This window comes from Trichechus manatus, unplaced genomic scaffold (assembly GCF_000243295.1).
Source record: "Trichechus manatus latirostris isolate Lorelei unplaced genomic scaffold, TriManLat1.0 scaffold00007, whole genome shotgun sequence".
NCBI lineage: Eukaryota > Metazoa > Chordata > Mammalia > Sirenia > Trichechidae > Trichechus > Trichechus manatus.
In genome coordinates this window covers 20,486,851-20,507,783 of record NW_004443943.1, presented here as the reverse complement: position 1 = coordinate 20,507,783, position 20,933 = coordinate 20,486,851, and the positions used below count along the sequence as shown (strand labels likewise).

General features: G+C 39.8%; 1 protein-coding gene across 1 annotated transcript in view; it reads right to left on the bottom strand.

Moving 5' to 3' along the window:
• PDE6C (phosphodiesterase 6C) overlaps positions 1 to 20,933 on the bottom strand; it is a 60,972-nt gene that overhangs the window by 10,520 nt on the left and 29,519 nt on the right. Inside the window, exons 9-15 of the mRNA XM_004369946.1 lie at positions 18,795 to 18,944; positions 17,057 to 17,200; positions 15,260 to 15,328; positions 8,927 to 9,073; positions 8,577 to 8,684; positions 7,739 to 7,848; positions 6,146 to 6,233 (exon numbers count right to left, since the gene is read on the bottom strand). Coding sequence (XP_004370003.1) covers positions 6,146 to 6,233; positions 7,739 to 7,848; positions 8,577 to 8,684; positions 8,927 to 9,073; positions 15,260 to 15,328; positions 17,057 to 17,200; positions 18,795 to 18,944 — 816 coding nt within the window. The remainder of the gene's footprint in view (positions 1 to 6,145; positions 6,234 to 7,738; positions 7,849 to 8,576; positions 8,685 to 8,926; positions 9,074 to 15,259; positions 15,329 to 17,056; positions 17,201 to 18,794; positions 18,945 to 20,933) is intronic.

The window sequence follows — 20,933 nt, the reverse complement described above, 5'->3', positions numbered from 1 at the left end:
CCAGTAACAGCTGAAGTCAACCTTGATTGCTGTACTAGGAAAAAAACAGTGGGGTGGGGGAAATGTATGGAAATGCCTTAAACTTTTAAAAAGTAAAACAACCTGTTTGATTCAAATAAATAATACCTTAGGACAGTCTCTTTGTTTCTACAAAGTTGTCAGATAATATAGAGTATGTAATCTACAACCGTCAACCAAATAAATGTATTTATTCCACAGCAATTATTTTAAAGCATGTTGCTGATATTTATAAACCTGGATATCTGTTGCTATTTGATATATATATATGTGTGTGTGAGAGAGAAATAAAAATAAATGTGATGAATTCTGTTGTACTCCATTTAAATCATGCTTTCTTCCAATCTAAAATAATAAAACAGTTGTATTAAAGTCGACAAGATTATCAAAAGATCTTTCACTTTACAAAGTGAATCAATCTTGGACTAAAAAAAAATGATGACAATGAAATACCTTTAAAATTGGTATAATTAAGGAAAAATGGTTTACATTCAACTTTTCAATACTGCTTCCTTTGTATATGGCATAATGTACCTGTTTTCTTTCCTTCATTTTCACTTTAACCTAAAAGCATGTACTAACCAAAACCAAAACCGTTGCTGTCAAGTTGATTGCAACTCGTGGTGACCCCATGGCCTTTTTAATAAATGGTATTGAGTCAACTGGATTTCCATATGGAAAAAAAAAGTATCTTGACCCCTACCTCACACCATACTTAAAAGTCAATTATAAAGGAACGGTACATCTAAATGACGAAGGTAAAACAATATCACTTTTAGAGAAAAATATCTCTGTGACCTTGAATAGGTAAGATTTTTTAACAGGACATAAAAAGAGCTAATCTCTTTTCTTTTTTCCCCCTTGTATAAAATTAAGAGCTAATCTTTAAAAAAACTGATCAAATTGACTATATTAAAATTACAAATTTCTGTCTTTCAAAAGATACCATTAGGAGAGTAAAAGGCAACCTACAGAGAGGGAGAAGATATTTGTTATACATATACTCCCAAAAGACAAATGAACCAGAATATATACTGAGCTCCTACAAATTAATTTGAAAATATAGGCAAGGAACCCAAATAATAGAATACCAAAGGGCCAATAAACATATGAAACTGTGCTCAAATGTATTAATCAGTGCTATTTAATTTGATGCAGATTAAATTCAATGCAAATTAAAATCACAACTGAATGCCACCCAATCCCCACCTGATGGCTAAATGAGAAAGATGGACAGGACCAAGTGTTGCGGAGGATATACAGCAACTGAAACTACCATACTCTGTTGATAGGAATGTACATTGGTACAACCATTTTGGAAAACTGTTTGCTAGTATCCACTAAAGGTAAACATATGCATACCCTATAACCAAGCAATTTCATTCCTAGGTATATACCAAACAGAAATGCAAGCATGTGTTCAGAAAAAGACATGTACTAGATAGCCACAGCAGAACTATTCATGACAGTCCCAAACTGGATATGATCCAAATGTCTTTCAATAGTTGGCTGAATAAATAATTATAGTATATTCACACACGCACACACAATCTGCAGGAAAACAGCAAAGGAAGAAAGGAACACATGTAAAAGGCAGATAAAATGTATATAAAAAGAATTATCCAAGGAAATATATTAAAAATTCACACCAATAACTCTCCATAGTCTCAAAAATACAAGTATTCAAAAAGGAGAATATAATACAACAGTACGAGAATAAAAAGTGAACTAGCAAAGCTCGTTAGTAGAATGAAAAGTAGTGGATCTAAAAATAAAAGCATTATAATTTAATGCTAAGAGACATTAAAGAAATGTTCTCAAATTTCTGAGATAAAGAAAGCATAATCCAAGACCTTTACATCCTGCCAAACTGAGCTTTAAAAACTGAACTTCAAATACATAAGTATGTTCTTAGCTTAACCTCTCTTGAAAAAACTACCAGATGACAAAAGTATAGGCAACCAAAATTAAGTCAAAATAAAATACACTGGCATGGAGGAACCATGGCAAAAGGATTGGTGGTAAATATAGAACTCATTTAAATGCAGAATGAAGAATAAACTATTTTGGAAATTGAAATTATACAGCACAATATAAATGCTATAAATTTTGATAGTTGTGTAAAACACTAATGATAATACCTTACAAGACAGAGGTGGAGATGTGGGGAAAAGTGTAAGTGCTCTAATTGCTTTCATATTTCATAGCAGGGAATTAATAGATATTTTAAAGTTAATACATACAGTTTTAAAATGTCAATGATTTTTAAATGCTCAGGTATAGCTTTTCATAATTTTCTAGTCTTTTTAAAATTAACTTTAGAAGGTTTTTAAAAACTAATATCTCTTTTAATGAGGAAATAATTATCTGAAGTTTTGCAATTCCTTCCATTTCAAAAGTATTTCTTCTGTAAAATTCAAGTAAAATTAAATTTAATACTTTTTATTTAAGATAAATGGAATGCTACTCAGCAATAAAAGAATGAATTGCTAACATATACAGCATGGAGGCAGACAACGACATGAACAAATCTCAAAGTTATTCTGTTTGAAAGAAGCCAGCACAAAACAGTAGATATTGTATGATTGCATTTATATAAAATTCTAGATAATTTAAACTAGTTTGAGTTCACCCAGAGGCACCTCAGAAGAAAAGCCTGGTGATCTACTTCTGAAAAATCAGCCATTGAAAACCCTATGGAGCACAATTCTACTCTGACACACATGGGGTCACCATGAATTAGAATCAACTCAAAGGCAACTAGTCGGCAGTAGTGACTAATGGCGTATCAGTAGTTGTTGGAGCTGGAGTGGAGGGAGGGATGGATGTGAAGGGGTATGAGGAATCTTTTAGGGTGGTAGAAGTGTTCTGTATCTTGATTGTGGAGGGAGTTTCACAGGTGTATAAAACTGTAAAAACTCATAGAATTGTACACTTATACCTCAAGTTGATTAAAAAACAAAACTTTGACTATAGGAAAAAACAAATAGCTTGGATGGTATGATCCCATTTTTCTAAAATTGTTTCTGTCCATGCTGCCTGCATATATTCACAAGGTGGCTGCAATGAAGCTCATCCAATGTTAATGAAATATCTATTTCTGGGTGGCAGGATTCAAAGAGATGTTTTTATATTTGTCTTTGAAATTTTGCCTATTGCTTTAATTTTTAGAGTGGGCATGCATCACTCTACAGGTATAAGTGATTAATTTTAAAGATACATAAGTATGTAATATTGCATTTGTTTTCCTAAGCATCATGCTGAAAATATGGTGTAAAGACAGGTGTAACAGAACAAGAGCAGACCTGTTTCCAGCCCTGTTCCAGCTGGGCCCCCTCTTGCTCAGCTGGTCTCACCTGATCACAGGTAGAGTCTATTTTTGTTCTCCTCTGACTATTAAAATGGCACTAAAAATACAAATTCTATGTAGCACACCAAAATGAGTAGAAATGGCTCTCATTTATTCTGATGGCGTCTTTCAGGTGAGGTGAGGCCAGAACAAGTCCAGGCCGTTCTAATCTTCAATGTGGGGACTGTGACACCCACGAGAGAATATTGCCAACACATTCTTGACTCCTGATGGCCATACACAAGACACTTAATTTCTTCTTCATTCCTTCTTTGTACAAAACGAGATAGCCCGAGGAGGTTGATAGGAAAAAACATAAATACAATTATCATACACTTTGTAAAGAGGTATTTTGAGTAACAACAGGGTTCTGTTATTTATCCTGAGCAATTTATTTTTGTCATTTATACAGGACATTATAGTCTAAAAATGTATGTTCCTGCAAATTCAGCTAACAAGGCTTCCACCGATTCACTTGGGTTTGAGCATTGATTTCTAGTTAGTTGGCTTAGAATGCAGGTAGTTCTAATCCTCAAAGCAGTGAATCTGATTCTACTGGGAGATAAGGACATTGTAGTTTAAAGCTTTATAATGTGAAAAACAAAATGAGTAATGCCCACAAAATGCTAACATTGCTGCATAAACCCTAAGAATTTCCCTTATTTAAAAAAAAATAATGGTAGGTATAGACATCATTTCCTTGTAACATGAAAACAAACAAATAAACAGGAGAACACCATTGTCTCCCAAAAATGTAAAAAGAACATCTGATGACTAAAAGTTTCAATTTTTTTTAGCGTGCAGTTGGACTGCAGGTAAACAAGCTGCATGTGACTGCATTGCCTAGCGACTCTATTTACAAGGCTTTAAAAGTCTGCAATTAGCCAGTTGAATAGTATTGTAGAAAGGTTCTCACAAAGATGGTATGGATTACTGAGATGCAATATTCCTTTTTAGAAAGAATAATAAGCCTTTTTAAATAGCCATCAAAGCCAATTCAGACTGCTGAGTAAATAACATTAAAAAAATTAAGATGGGAAACCATAACTATAAACTGTCAAATCCCAAAGGAAAACAAATATCCAGCTGTAGTGTTTTCAAATATGTTTTGCTTTAGTAAATAAATTCATAATTAAGTCATCCATTATATTTGACACCACCTGACTGTGATATCACATAATCTTTGGGATGTACAGGAAATTTTTGCTCAGAATTGTCCCAACCAGCAAAACAAAGACAACGAATTGGGTAATAATAATTTACTCTTATCTTCCTGAATTACTTTCAATTCTACTCGTTTTTCTATTTCTCATAGAATAGAATTATCATCATTTTTATGGTTGAATTCTGCCCTAGGTTCTTGATTTGCACATCAGAATTATTAGAATTCTGATTGAAAAAGCAGATTTTTTGGCCCTCAACTCCAGAGAGTCCAGAATCTGTGTTTTAACGGTTTCCCTGTTCCCACCCTGTTAAAGTAGTGATTCTGATGCCACTGATCCTAGTACCCATGTCTGAGAACCACTGGTCTGGAGTTACATGGGCAGTGGTTCCTTAAAGCATGGCAGAATTAGAAATGCCACAGCTGGCTCAGGATGGAAGGTTACTATAAACACATTGCTGTCAAATCGATTCCGACTCATAGTGACCCTATAGGACAGAGTAGAACTGCCCCACCGGATTTCCAAGGCTGTAAATCTTTAAGGAAGCAGACTGCCAAAATTTCTCCTGTGGAGCAGCTGGTGGGTTCAAACCATGGACCTTTCAGTTAGCAGCCAATTGCTTAACCACTGCGCCACCAAGTCTCCTTAAGGTTATTATAGAAACTAAGAAAAAACCCACTCTCCAGAGGGCCTATTTACCCTAGTGAGTGTGTGTAATTCTGAACAAGTTGTCTATCCACAACAAAAACAGTGTTCTCCTCAATCTGATAATGACTCATCTTAATCGCTTTTGGTTTGAAACTTTCTCAAGAAACTTTTTTTTTTTTAAAGTATAATTAGATTACATCCACAGCCTTTCCACGTGTCTATATACCCATAAAATATAATTGATGAAGGGAAGAAGGATGACCGACCACCCCATGTGGAATGTTAATAGTGCATGTTATATGGAAACCATAGTGAATTCAAGACCAAGCTCAAAGCCACATCCTGCATAAAGCTATCCCTGATCTCACCTTTTCTCTCTCGTCTCCCCTGCCCCAGTCCTCACAGAATATATCATTGCCCTCTGGAACGCTGAGAGTGTTGCTCAGTGCCTCTCAGATGGCAGATATCCGATACTGTCTTATATCCTGATTCATATCTTCTTTCCTGTACTAAACTTGACTTTCTCAAGGTATGCACCATGCTTGGCAGCGAGTGCTCCAGACTGGCAGGTCTCAGTAAATACTGATTGAATGAATAAGTAAATCAGTGGCTGGGTCGCCTCCTTTCCCCTTCATGTTTAAACATACCTTTGGGTGCACAAAGCCCTGTCACATCCACCATAAGCTTTTTCTTTGTTCTCCCACAGACCCATGGAAATTCTATGACTTTCCTAAGGTTACACAGGTTTGAGTTTTGAACCCAAATCCTTATATTTTAATTCCACGGCTTTTTCTCCTCTATCTCAGCTACTTCCAACTTGGTTGTTCAAAACTTGCAAAAGAGCAGTTTCTATCAATTGACTTTGATAAGGGGTATATGTTGTCGATGCCATAATTCAAGTTCATCCAATTCCAAACATTTTTTTGGGTTAGAGCTTTGATCCAGAGCTCATGAGAGTCTCCCGTACCTCATCCTGCAGTAGAGTCTTACTGTACTCCAGGTGGTGCCTCTCCAAAATGGAAGATCCATGAAGCCTTGCCAATGGAGATGCGGATCTAGGAAGAAAAGGATATGCCAGCATTATAGCTGCTTAAGGAGCCCCTAGGCGGAGCAAGTGGCTAAGCACTCAACTACTAGCTGAAAGGTTGGTGATTCGAACCTACCTGGAGGGGCTTCGGAAGACAGACCTGGCGATCTGCTTCCGAAAAGTCACAGGCTTGAAAACCCTATAGAGCAGTTCTACTCTGCACACATAAGGTCACCATGTGTCGGAATTGACTCAACGGCAACTAACAACATAGATACTTATTACACATAAGTCCATACAATATAGAGTCTTTACCATTGTAAGAATTTTTTTTCATCACCCCACATCTATAAAGTGGTCAAAAATATCATCTTGTAAAGGGTTTTTTAGATTTAGAAGATGAGAAAATGCTCTTTTTAAAGAAACCAATCCTTAAAAGAAACCTAATTTGCTGAATGCATAAATGAGTGAATTGTTTAAAGTAGGATGTCTAACCCTGCATCTAAAATCTTTAAGTTCCCTGGAGCTTACTGTAGTGGACTATGATTTATAGAAGGTGTAGCAAACCTGTTGAAGCTGTAGATTATTTGCATAGGAAATGTTAATTAAGAATTTCCAGGCACCAAAATGAAAATCACTATGCAGTAACATTTCTTTCCTCCCCCAAGACAGTGACATCAACTTAAGCTTCCCATTTGCTAATGGTTATATCACAGCTTTATGTAAGTGGGGACCTCAGTCTTTGGTGTCCTGTCTTTCTTCAACACGTCCTGATAGAGGTCTGGAAAGGGATACTGAAAATTGAAAGGTTAAATGAAGAACAGGTGGAAAGAGGCTAAGGCCAAAAGGTCTGTACAGATTTATGTGAAGACTTTGTCATGGAAATGTGGAATAAATAATTTTAAGGGAAAAAGAAATCAGAAACTTGGGTGGCAGCTTTAGTAGAAAAGTCTCATTTTAGTTCAGAGACAACAGAAATTTAGGGAGGGAGGAGTCATTGACAGGGCTGATAAACTAGTTAGAGAATGATTAGACTATCAATATTATAATGCATTCTAATTTTAGCAAATATTTGCATACCTACTCTGTGCTTCCTACATAGGACTGAGAGGAAGATGACAGTGATGTTTAAGTGGAAGAGAGTTTGGTAGAAGCAAAAGGACCAGGGAAGTGAAAGGTAGTGTTCTCTAGCTTGAGCTGGGTAGTGTTACCCAGGTGTACGAGTGTAAAAATCCATTAAACCCAAGATAATGCACTCTCTGCACTTTAATATATGAATCCAATACTTTGATTAAAAAAAAAAAAAACTTGAAAAGAAAAAAACAGTGATGGTGTGTACAAATAAGGTAGGGACACATTTGCTAATGGAAATGGGGGTCCAAGCACCCAGGGAGGAAGACAGAAAGGAAGAGAACATGGCCCTGAGATCACTAAACATGGGCTAAGGGACTGAGAGAAGAGTTTTCTTCTCCCCCCTAAGTGACTTAACACGTCCACCAGTCCGGGTCAGCATTGTGGTGTGTGTTCACTTACTTCATCTGATACAAATTATTGGTGCCTCTGTGGTCGATGTCATGGCAGAAAGCAGCAGCGAGCATGGCAAAGGCTTCAAGATCCGTATAGTATTTCTTTAGTCCTCCTGTCTAAAAATACATATATATATATATATATATTTATTTGGATTAATACACTTCTACACCAAGCACAGGACTGGGCAACGTTTTGTTCTGTTATACATAAGGTCTCTATGAGTTGGAGCCAACTTGACCGCAACTAACAACAACAACACACCAAGTGCCATGGAGCCTGCCCGCAACAGAGAAGAGAACCTACCATGTTTTTAGAGCAAGTTGGCCTTATTTCTTGTAAGTATCGTAGCTCATCTGGGCAAGTACAAAACCCAGCAGGTGAATGAATGTTAAAGTGATAATCCAGCCAAGTGCCCAGAGACACCCACGTTCTCTGGGATCATCTGCACAGGGGCTTGCAGTTTATGGGGTTGTGCTCATGATTTCCAAAATTACTGATCTAAAATAATGGATTATATCCATTTTGCACCATGCTCAAGTGGGAATTTTGCAGGTTTACAGTTATTTACAATGCTGAGTCGGAATCAACAGCAACAGTTTTGGTTTGGTTTTGGTACCTACCATTGAATTCCCTGGGTGGTGCAAAAAGTTGAGCTCTCAGCTGCTAATGGAAAGGTTGGTGGTTTGAATCCACCCAGAGGTGCCTCAAAAGAAAGTCCTGGAGATCTACTTCTGAAAAATCAGCTGTTGAAAACCCTATGGAGCACAGCTCTGCTCTGACACACATGGCGTCTCCATGAGTTGGAATTAACATGATGGCAACTGGTTTAACTGGTACCTACCATCAGCAAAGTAAACATGGTCTGCCCCACGTTGAATCCATGCCGCCAGTTGTGGTAAGTGACAGAGCGGTACCCTTTTCTCACGGTGTACATCCATCTGGTAAGAACCTGTTACCGAAAGAAGACACTACCATTCAGACTTTGGAATCGAATTCTAAAGGTTAGAAGATTTGTAACAATCTTATCTAAAAAGATATGTCTGTCTTGTTTACAGGGTTTCTGCTGATATGTTTACAAAGTTAATAATCATTTAAAATCCAAACTGAAGTTACTTTTTGAACCATAGAAAATACTTGTGAAGTACAGCAGCAGAATCACACAGTATTTTCATTAGTTAAATACCACCGGACCTCTATGGGCACTTTGAATTTCTCCACCACATTTATTTCAAAGAATAGTCGTAGTCCACACTTAATCAATCCATGCTCGGTAATGGGGAAGTCACTAAAGTGAAATTCATACAGTTCTACTTTCTTTGGGTCTGGCAAGTCCTCTTTCTGTTGAAACAAGGATGGATTGTTTCAGATTAATTCAACTTTTTTTCCTTTATGTGCACATACACAAAATCTGTTATAAAACAAAATTACAACAAAAGAATTCCACACAGACTTCATTGAGTCCCTATGTGCCAGGCACTGGGTTATGTGGTTTACATATATCATCCTCACAATAAACCTGCAAAATTATCCTCATTTTACGGTTTACATATATCATCCTCACAATAAACCTGCAAAATTATCCTCATTTTACGGTTTACATATATCATCCTCATGATGAATCTGTAAAATTATCCCCATTTTACAGATGGTGAAACTGAGATTCTGCTATATTAAGAAACTTTCTAAATGATGGGATTCAATTCCAAATCCGACTCCACTGGCCTGTTTTCTTTCTATGATGCAAAATAAAATGTTTAGTTATCAGCAGCCTTATGCACTCTTCAATACTCAACTTCTCATTTTTCTTATTCAAGAAATATTCAGTAAACAATCTTTTCTGAGTACATACCATATCCTTAACACTGTACTGAAGAGGGTAAAAAGTAGGGAAGATAATTCACTTCCCTCACAACCTATTATGGTACCTGCTATGTGTTCTAGACATTATGGATAAAGCAATGAAGAAAAGAGACATAGTCACTGCCCCCGGAAACATACACTCTCGTGGGGAGAGACAGATTTAAGAACATCTCTTAAAAATCTACCACCTGTTGCCTTGGAGTTGATTCTGACTAAAATTCAGGGTAGAGGTTGAGAAAGTTGCAGGCCGTGGCTACCCCTTGCCACACAGCCTCTCTGCAGCGGGTTGTGTCTGCCCCACAGATCTCAGAGTGTTAGGTAAAGATAAAACATGAAAATGTTTTTTGGTGCCATACACATCTGCAGGATCAGTCACACTAATGTGTAAATGGGCATTTTAACAGGAAGAAGTTCTCAGAGTTGTGACTTGCCGGCCACGTTTTCTGTCCCAGGTGAGCCAATGAAATAATGCTGTAAAACAGAGCTAAGGAGCCCTGGTGGCACAGTGGCTAAGCTCTTGTATGCTAACCAAAAGATTCTGCTGGAGAAAGACCTGGCAATAAGCTTCTGTAAAGATTCCAGCCAAGAAAACCCTATGGAACAGTTCTACTCTGTCACATGGGGTTGCTCCGTGTCGGATTGACTTGATGGCACCTAACAACAAAACACAGTTTAAGGTCAACTGTTTTAAGTCTGTGATACAGAGAGGTTGATAAAAATAAAGGTGTGGTGCGATTAATTACTTTTGTATGTGGCCTTTCTAGCCATGGTCTTGTGACTCCCACCCAGGTGATTGGGTGGGGCTGTGCAAATAAGATACTTGTGGCCCACCGAAAGGATTGGTCAGTTTTGCCTTAAAAGAGAGCCAATTCCAGAGCAGAAAGCAGAGGCCACCACCACCAAAAAGCAGAGACCCCCAGCAGAGACCCACATGAGATGGCGCAGTGGGCATCCCGGCCCACAGAGTGAGAAAGCTGAATGCCTTTGGGAGACTGAGGGCCAGGGATAAGTCTATGCCTAACCCATGAATTTGGGACTTGCCAGCCTCCACAACTGCGTGTGCCATTTCCTTTATATGGTTTGTGAGTTCTGTGAGACATTGCAGTGAATTAGGGAACCCAAAGATACGAGGGAGAGTAGTGAGGTGAGAGGGAGTAGTTGATGTTAGAGATGATGGAGTGGTATAGCAGCTGGGAAAAGTTAAGACATTTGGAATGTCTTTAACCTCCCCCTCATAGGAAACAGCTTTGTGCTGATCCTTATAAAAAATTCATTTGAAAGGTTTCTCATTGGTCCAGTAAGTAGGAACTCCAGCTTCCCCAGGCTGACCCCTTACTGCAGGAGTGACATGGTGAAAGTAATGGAGTAGAGGAGGAAGCTTTCGCCTGCAGCCATCTCACTTGGCTATAAAGTGGCCCCACTCCGGGCTGCCTGGTCCACACTGGCTCCTCCAGCTGCTCTATGTCCAAAGTGACATTGGATCAGGTCACTTTCCAGCTCCTGTCGTGCAGGCCCAGCATGGTCCTGTCCTGCCTCCATGTCAGCCTCACAGGCCACTTCTGTCCTCTGCCCACTGATGCTTCAGCTGCACCCAGCTGCCTTTGTGTCCCTAAGACAATGTGCTATCTTGTCTCCATCCCTTGCTCTGTTACAGAGCCTCTGTACTGTTTTTAAGTTTTGCCCCAGGGTGTCGTTGCCTGCCCTTCCCATCTCCAGCCCCGCACCCGCCATCATCAATCTCTGCCTGGCTAACTCCTGCTTCCCTTCAAGCCTCAGTACCATGGTGATTATCTCTGTGACAGTATCATCTTCTTGGCCTAGAATCAGGCCCTTGGTCTCCTGGCATTCTACACTGTGAACACACCTATGCAGGGTAGTGTCAGGGCTTGTATATTTGTCTCCCTAATAAACAGGGGGCTTCTTGAACCAGATGACAACCAGAGCATAATGTCATAATATATTTTTGTCCTTAGCACCCTAACATCATTTCTTATAAAGCCAGTTGCTGTCGAGCCAATTCCGACTCATGGAGACCCCATATACGTTAGAGTAAAACTGCGCTCCATAGGGCTTTTAATGGCTAATTTTTCAGAAGTAGATCACCAGGCCTTTCTTCTGGGGTGCCTCTGGGTGGATTCAAACCCCAACTTTTCTGTTAGCAACTGGGTGGGTTAATTGTTTGCACCACCCAGGAACTCCTGTATTATAACCCACTGTGGTCAAATTGGTTTCAACTTATGATGACCTCATGTGTTACAGAGTAGAGCTGTTTCGTAGGGTTTTCGTGGTTGCAATCTTTACAGAAGCAGATTGCTAAGTCTTTCTTCTGTGGGGGTGTTGGGGGGGTTTGAACTACCAAACTTTAGGTTAGTAGATGTGCACAAACCATTTCTGCCACCCAGAGACCTTCCTGTATCATAGTACATCTCAATAATTATTATAGGATGTCTCATACAGGGGCTGATTACCCAATAAGCAAGAACAATTTCTTACTAATCTGTAGTGAGCCCTGGTGGTGCAGTGGTTAAGAGCTGGGCTGCAAACCGAAAGGTTGGAGATTTGAATACACCAGCCACTCCTTGGAAACCCTATGGGGCAGTTCTACTCTGTCCTATAGGGTCTATATGAGTCAGAATCAGCTCAACAGCAATGCATTTTTGGAATCTGTAGTGGCGAAACCCATGTGAAATTGTTCACTACAGATGAGTAAGAAAGCACATTTAAGCCCGTGCTTACCTTGCTTACTGGGTAGTCTGTCCCTGTCAGGGATTGTAAATTTGAAAAGAGGCTTTCATTCTGTAAGAAGGTGCTGTGGGGTTGGAAGAGAGACCGATGCCAGCCATATCTAGAAGCAGACTCTTTGTATGTGGTGAAAAAGTATGAAATTTTCACTACACAGATGATCTGGTAAGCAGGGTAAGCACTGTGTTTACCTAGCCTATTGGATAATCTGCCCTGATCTCATAATTACTGCATGAAAGAAAAAACAAAGTGAATAAAGGATGAGTGAATGAGGCCCTTCTGTGGGAAGTCCTTTCCATCTCTGTGGTCTGGTTAATGTTAGTTGCAGAGCATCTATGAGTGACCTGAGAGATCCTAGAAAGCGGAAGTGTAGGAGGAAAACTTTCCTCACCCCTTTTGCCTAAGTCAGTGCATTGATACCCTAGCCCTTCCCACCATAGAGAGAGATGTGCCTGTCGCTACACCTATAAAAAGAGAACCAGGCCTTCCTTACACCTGATTAATGTACATACTTAGAGAAAAAAATCATGGTAAGCAGAGATGGACAAATAATTATGTAGCTGGGAAATTGTGTCAAGATAATTCTGGAGAACACTTCTAAAATATTTGTGTTTGGGTTTTTTGTTTGTTTTGAGTGTCTATAGTTTTATGCAGCTATGATTTGGGATTAGCCCAGAGCAGACTTTGCATTCATAAAGGCTGTTTTGGTGAAGACCTACAGGTCCTTTGCCTATTTTTCTGTTTCTCCAACATAAGGTCCTTTTTCCTCCAAACAGGGAACTAGAAAATTTCTAAAGTCTCATGGATTCCAACTAAAGTTTTGTTGTTTTACAATAATATGTATATTGTTAAGGGCAATTAAGGAGAAGGAAGGATCTTCTTCTGGCCAGGTGTGACAGGATGGTGCCCAGAGATGGAGCCAAGGAGACTAGGAAGAGAGAGAGCCTCAGGTGACACAAAAACATGCAGAGGGAGAACAGAGCCCTCAAAAGGGGTCAAAGACTGATGGTTCTATGACGGCAGAGGCAAGGGTCAGGAGGGAGCAATAGAGCCCATAAAAGATAGGTAAATGGTAAGGGGAGGTGAGAAGTTTAACGTGATTTGGTTTAGAAAGACGAGCACTTACATCAAAGGTTGGAAAGGGCAGTGTAAAACAGGATGAGGCAATTAGTGAGGGAAATAAATGTGGTATTATTTCAGTCAGATGAATTCCTCCAGACTCCAGAAGAAAAGCTAGAGATGGCAGACAGTAATTATGCCTAGAAGGGTCTACGTACTACAGCTCTGTCGTGTTCTCTGGGATGGCCATGTTGCAACCCAAAGCTATTGAAATAAACCAGGCCATGATCTCAAGGTTGAGGAGCCTTGGTAAATATCCCAGGCATTCAGCTGAGATCCCAGATCGGCTAGGCTCTAGGCATAAGGACTCCACCCTGGTAGTAAGGGCAAAACTGAAGTAGATAGTCCCTAAAGTCTAAAACCAACTCTGTTCATCTGCCAGAAGAAAATGTAAGCCTCTTTGCAGGAAGATAATATTACCCAGAGTCCCTACAAGTTTTAGTTCACAGTGTCCAGTTTTCAATTAAAAAAGTATGAAGCATGCTTTAAAACAGGATCAAATGACTGAAACCCAAGAGTGAAATAGACAGTAGAGCCAAACCTATGGGTAATTCAGGTATTGAAATAGAAACTTTAAAGCAACTATGATCAATAAAGAAACCCTGGTGGCACAGTAGTTAAGAGCTATGGCTTCTAACCAAAAAGCCAGCAGTTCGAATCCACCAGGTGCTCCATGGAAACCACATGGGCAGTTCTACTCTGTCCTATAGGGTCACTGTGAGTCAAAATCAAATCGACAGCAATGGGTTTGGTGTTTTTTTGATATGATCAATAAATTTAAAAAAATAGAGAAAAGATAAAATAATGGAAATTTTCAACACAAATTTGGAATCTATAAAAAATAATTAAATGGACATTCTAGAACAGAAAAAGAGAATCTCTAAAATTAAGGATTTATTGGATGGGTTTAACAGTAGATTGGACACAAAAAAGGACGACATTAATGAAATGGAAGTGAGGTTAATTTCAAACAGAAGTAATAGGGGTGGCCCTATTAGCAACAATAGAAAAGAGCTGAATTCCTCCAGATTCCAGAAGAAAAGCTAGAGATGGCAGACAATAATTGTGCCTAACAAAACCAAACCCACCACTGTCAAGTCGGTTCCTATAGTGACTCTATAGGACAGAGTAGAACTGCCCACTCACTATAGGGTTCTAAGGTTGTAAATCTTTACAGAAGCAGACTGCCACATCTTTCTCCCACGGAGTAATTGGTGGCTTGAAACCACCGCCCTTTTGGTTACCAGCTGAACACTTTAATCACTGTGCCAACAGGGTGCCTTAATTGAATCTAGAAGGGTCAATGTACTACAACTCTGTCGTGTTCTCTGGGATGGCCATGTTGCAATTCAAACTATTGAAATAAAGCAGACCATGGTATCCCTATATTCTATGCCTGAAGTTCCTTATTAAAAAAAAAACGAACAAACAAAACCTGTGGTTGTCAAGTTGATTCTGACTCATAGTGACCCTTTAGGACAGAGTAGAATTTCCTCATAGGGTTTCCAAGGAGCGGCTGGTAGATTCAAACTGCCCACCTTTTGGTTAGCAGCCAAATGCGTAATCACTGTGCCACCAGGGCTCCTTATGCAGTAATCTAATTTAGTTGTGATTCTAATTTATCTGTGTGGCTTGAACTGTAAGGGGGCAAGAAGTAGAAAAGTAGGGAACTAGTAGGTCAGTCTTTGGGAGAAATTTTCTTTTTTTTTAGCCTTAAAGTTCTCAGAGAAAAGGAAACCCAACATCAGTATGTTCTAATACCTTTTGTTAAAAAGACATTTAGGATGGATGGAAAATACTTACTAAAATTGTGACAAGTGGTTTTTCTTCACAGTCTTCAATTACATCTATATTTAACTTCTCTTTAAATTTCTAAAAAGTCAAAGCAATTGAGGTGTGAAATTCCTATGAAGTGAGAAGATTTTTATTTGATTCCTCTACTATTAAAAACAATTAAAATATACTTAAAATATGCTATAATGAGTCCTGTGACAAAGATGTAGTCTGGCTGCAAAGAAGACTTGTAGCACACGATTATGAAACGTTTTATACAAGAAATAATGTCATTTAATTGATTTCTCTATTTCCCCAAAATGTAACAGTAGCTGTCTTAAAAAAAGAAAAGAAAAGAAAAGAAAGAGGGGTGGCTTATTTCTGTATAGGTGTTATGGATTGAATTGTGTCCCCCAAAAAAGATATGTTGAAGTCCTAACTCTTGTACCTGTGAATGTGACCTTGGAAATCAGGTCTTTCTTTGAAAATGATTTCAGTCAACAAGGTTATACCTGAGTAGGGTGGGTCCTAATCCTTTCTGAGTGGTGTTTTATAAAGGGGACAACAGACAAGAGGAGACACAGGGGAAAGACAGATGCCATGTGAGGATGCATGTAAAAGCCCAGGAATGCCAAGAAACACCGGGATATCAGGGCTACCAGAAACTGGAAGAGACAGGGAAGGATCTTCCCCTAGAGCAGACTGGCAGCATGGCCCTGCTGATGCCCTGAATTTGGACTCCTAGCCTACAGAACTGTGAGACAATAAATTTCTGTTCTTTAAGCTACCCACTTGGTATTTTTTTACAGCAGCCCTAAGAAATTAAGACAAGAAGGAAGGAAGGGAGGGAGGAGGGAGGGAGGAAGAAAGGGAAGGAGGAACGAAGGAAAGGGGAAAGAAACAGAAAAATGAACAGCTTACATTTGTTTTTCTATTAGCTTATAGCAATTCCCCTTCATCCCCCCAGACATTCTTCTCTCCAAACTCTCAAATCAACCTTCTCTTAACTCCCAAACCACCCAGCAAAACCAACTGAAAACAAACCAAAAAAAAAAACAGCAAAACCACACCTACACACTCTAAGAGCTAGGAAAATAAAAGGAATGGAGGTATTGGGTGTATATTTTCCCTTCATCTTATGATGATTAAAATCCTGTTATCAAATATCCACTCACTCCCCCATCATCCAGGATGTTGGTCTTGCCCATGTGACTTGCTTTGACCAATAAGGATGTTAATGAATGTGATGTGATCAAAGACTTGATCACATGTGCTGCCACAGTTGGGCTTGCTCTCCTGCACTTCTCCATCACCATGAGAAGAACATCAATCAGGCAGCTGCTGGTCCAAGGAGGATGAGGGACATGTAGAGCAAATCTAGGTCCACTTTACAATTTGGAGCCAGGCCAGCCAAGATCAATCAAAGCTTGGTCAACCCACAAATGAATGAGTGAGGAATAAATGCTTGTTGTACACTACTGAGATGTAATGGTTGTTGCTATGCAGCATTATTATGGCAATAGCTTACTGATACATTTCCCCTCCTGTAATTTTTTTTTCCCTTGCTAACACACTTGAATCTAGGTGTCACTGCTCTGGCTTCTGTGGATTCAGGAGCTGTTACAACAAAGCAGTTTGGAAGTCCAGAATGGGTGTACACTGGGCCACGCAGGTACTCCCTCAACTCCACCTTCTCTGTGGAGAGGAGCCATAGTCCAGGACTAAACCTATTGCTTCTCATTTGTCAGACCCATGGGTAAATGGGTGAATTGCAGAAGCACTGGTTAGATACCACCTAATGTCTACAGGACTGAATTTCTCACTTACCAATATAGACTCAATTTCATCAGGAGTGGCTTTGGTGTGGTTCATGAGCATTTCCTGAGCAATGTCTTTTTTGTTTTCCAGTTTATTCATTTTCTCATAGGTGTCAGTATTTAAAAGAGACCATCCAAGAAATTGTGTGAGAGTCTGAAATGGATAAGAGGTGATTCAGATTCTCTAAAATTAACTGAAAGTTGATTTGGAGGCCAACATCTATAGGCATTTCTACCAGTTAGTCTCCCTTCCACTATCAACAACCCTGTAAACCAAAAGCCTGTTGCTGTCCAACTCATAGCGACCCTACAGGACAGAGTAGAACTGCCCCATGGGGTTTCCAAGGCTACAGAAGCAGACTGCCATATCTTTCTCCCATGGAGCAGCTAGTGGGTTCAAACCACCAAATTTTGGATTAGTGGCTGAGCGCTTAACTGCTATGTCACCATGGCTTCTTTAACAACCCAGTACCATATTTTGATCTAGGAAAAAGCATGTTAATACTCAATCACAGACAATAAAATTCACTAAGCGCTTGCTTTTCAAAGTGTAGTCTTCAGATTAGGAGTGCCTGTATCACCCAGGAGCTTGTTAAAAATGCAAAATCTTGTCTCCTCACTCCAGTCCCAGACCTGTTGAATCAGAACCTATATTTTAACAAGATCTCCAGGTGATTCCTATGCACATTAAAGTGTGAGAAGCTTTAAACTAGGCCATTTCAGAAGCATCTGTCCTGCTAGTTGACCACAACCTGAAATCTCACCCTTAGACATAATTATTTTAAGACTTGGACCCTTGTTTGCATGTAAATTATCTCAGGTGGAGTAAATTGTTAATTAGCCATTTCCACCTTGGTGTGAGTACAGCATCCAGAACAGATTTAGGAAGAGAATAATCACAAGAGTTTTGGGAAACTGAAGGCACTAGAGAGGAAACATGGGGGAAGAGTGAGTAGGCGGAGAATTGTGAAAACTAATTAATGATTTTGTCTCTTCATATACATTGAGAGTTACATAATTATAGCTTCTGAAAATCAAATACCAGTTGCCTTCCAGTTGACTCCGGCTCATGGTGACCCTATGTGTGACAGAGCAGAAATGTGCTGCATAGGGTTTTCAGTGGCTCATTTTTTGGAAGTAGATTGCCAGGCCTTTCTTCCAAGGTCCCTCTGGGTGGACCTGAGCCTCCAACCTTTGGGTTAGAAGCCAAGCACTTTAACCATTTGCACCCCCCAGGGACTCCTCTGAAAAGCACATTAAGACTTTAATTGAAGTTTGGTTTCCTTTCCTAGCTAGTTTTATTAGAACAATTTGGCACACAGGATTTGGGTCAACATTTGTTTATCACTGACACACCACGGATACTTTATTAGGGGAGAGGAATTACCAACATCTGGGAAAAAAAAGCAGGGCCTGAAAATTAGACAGAGGGGAAGCGTGAGAGCAAGAATGAGGCGGAATAGAAGAAGGAGGAAAGAAGAGTTGAAAAGAGATTGAAATCTCTCCTCATTTCCTAGTATCATAAAGAATTTTGGTTAACACAAAATTTTCCCCTTTGGTGGAGAATTTTGCACTTCATTGAAGTCAGAAAACAGAAATGACACAATGACAATATGTTGATCGCAACCATGTGTGACTTATTTCTTAACTGCCCTTCAAAACTGTTATTCCAGAATAACAACATAATTATGCATCCTCTATTGTTTCATGAATTACATTTACCTCCATTATTTTATTATTGCACTTACCTCAGTAATGTGTTCATCATATTCGTCAAAAGGTTTTCCATCCTTCCTGTTGTAAAACGTAGCTACTCCCACAATGTCTTCTTTCTTGTTGACAATAGGCAGGGACAGGACGTTTTTAATGACCCAACCAGTTTCATCTACAGGTCCTTTCTACAAATAATAATAATGTCACTTAGGTTATTTTTTTAAACTTATATTTTGTAATAGTTATAGATTCATAGGATGTTGCAAAAAAAATTGTACAGAGAGGTCCTGTGTAGCCTTCATCCAATTTTTTCCAGTGGCAACATCTTGTGTAACTATAGTACAATAATAACGATAACCAGGTGGGATGGCTAAGATACAAAAAAAGAAAAGAAAATAACAAATGTTGGTGAGGATGTGGGGAAACTGGAACCCTTATCCCTTGCTGGTGGGAATGCAAAATGGTACAGTCATTGTGGAAAACAGTGTGGAAGGTCCTCAAAAAAACAAAAAATAGAGCTATCCAGTGGCATCTTCAGGAAGATGCAGATGGCACCAGGTGACACTGTCAGAGGGGGTGACACCAAAATGGCTGTCTATAAAATTTTTGTGCAGTGTTTTCACCACGCAGCCTGGGAGGAGGCAGCAAGGCCAATTGGACAAGAGAAGGGGTGCCTGCAACTCCTGCTGCCCCTCCACCTCCACTCAGCGGTGCCCCGGAGCCCCCTGCAGGTTGCCCCTGTGCCCACCAGGTGCAGAGCCATGTTCTGATGTGGCTCCTAGGCTCTGCAGGCAGAGGTTGGGTGCTGGCCTGCACTCCTGGGCTTACCCTGGCCCATGCCTGCTCCATTCCAGTTCCCCTGGCAGTGCTTTGAGCCCAGGGTTCCCCCACCCTGGGCACTCTGGCTCCTGCCTGGGCCACAGGGTTCTTGGCACCAGGGTGCCTTGTGATCTGCATCCCCTACCCACCCGCAGTAATGGTCTCTGCTGGCATCAGGGGAGAAAGTCCATGGGGAGGGGGGTGACACCATGAGTTATTGCACTGGGTGACACCAACCCTAGTGACACCACTGCCATCTGATCCAGCAATTCCACTGCTAGGTATATACCCAGAAGACTAGAGAGCAGAGACTCAACAGTGACTTGTACACCAGAGCCCACTGCAGCACTATTCACAATAGCCAAAAGGTGGAAACAACCTAAACGCCCATCAACAGATGAATAGATAAACAAAATGTGGCACATACATACAATGGAATACTACTCAGCCAGTAGAAGAAACAAAGTCTTGACACATGCTACAAAATGGATGGAGCTTAAAGACATTATGCTGAATGAAATAAGTCAGTCACAGAAGGACAAAGATTGTATGACCTCACTTACATAAAAAGGCAAGAAAAGGCAAATGTTTAGAGACCAAAGTTTGTTAGTGGTTACTAGGGGCAGGAGGGAAGGAGAAAAGGGGAGGAGGGTTAACAATGATGGAAAAATCACATTGACTAAGGGAAGGATTGCACAGTCGATTATTGTAATTGCTGTCAGTTAAGTTGTACACCTATAAGAAGCTGAACTGGCAAAAGTTGTGAGATAAATATATTTACAAAAATGACAAAAGAAAAAAAAAGTAGCTGCTGAGGCTGCTTATGTACAACCAAAAACCTCATGGGATTTGGTTCCTTGGTTTGGAGGGTTAGGATCATGGTTTTATGGGACATCTCAATTAACTGGCCTAATAACATGCTTAGTACTTCTGTTTTACCTCCTAGTTTGTTGCATAGCGCCTGGAATCTTAAAATCTTGCAATCGGCCATCCAAGGCATGACAGTTGGTCTCTATTCCCCTGGAGCAATAGAGGAAGAAGAAGAGCCAGAAATAGGAAGAGGATATGGAATGTGTAGCTAATTGCCTCCGTGAATAACTGCCTCCTTTGCCATGAGACCAGAAGAACTCAGTGGCGTCCAGCTACCATTACTGGAAGTTTTTTTTTAAATTTTTTTATTGTACTTCAGGTGAAGGCTTACAGAACAAATAGTTTCTCATGAAACAGTAGTACACATATTGTTTTATGACACTGGTTAACAACCCCACAACATGTCAACCATCTAACTTCTCAACCTTTTTTTTTGGGTGAAAATACACATAGCCAAAGATACACCATTTCAAAAATTTCTACAT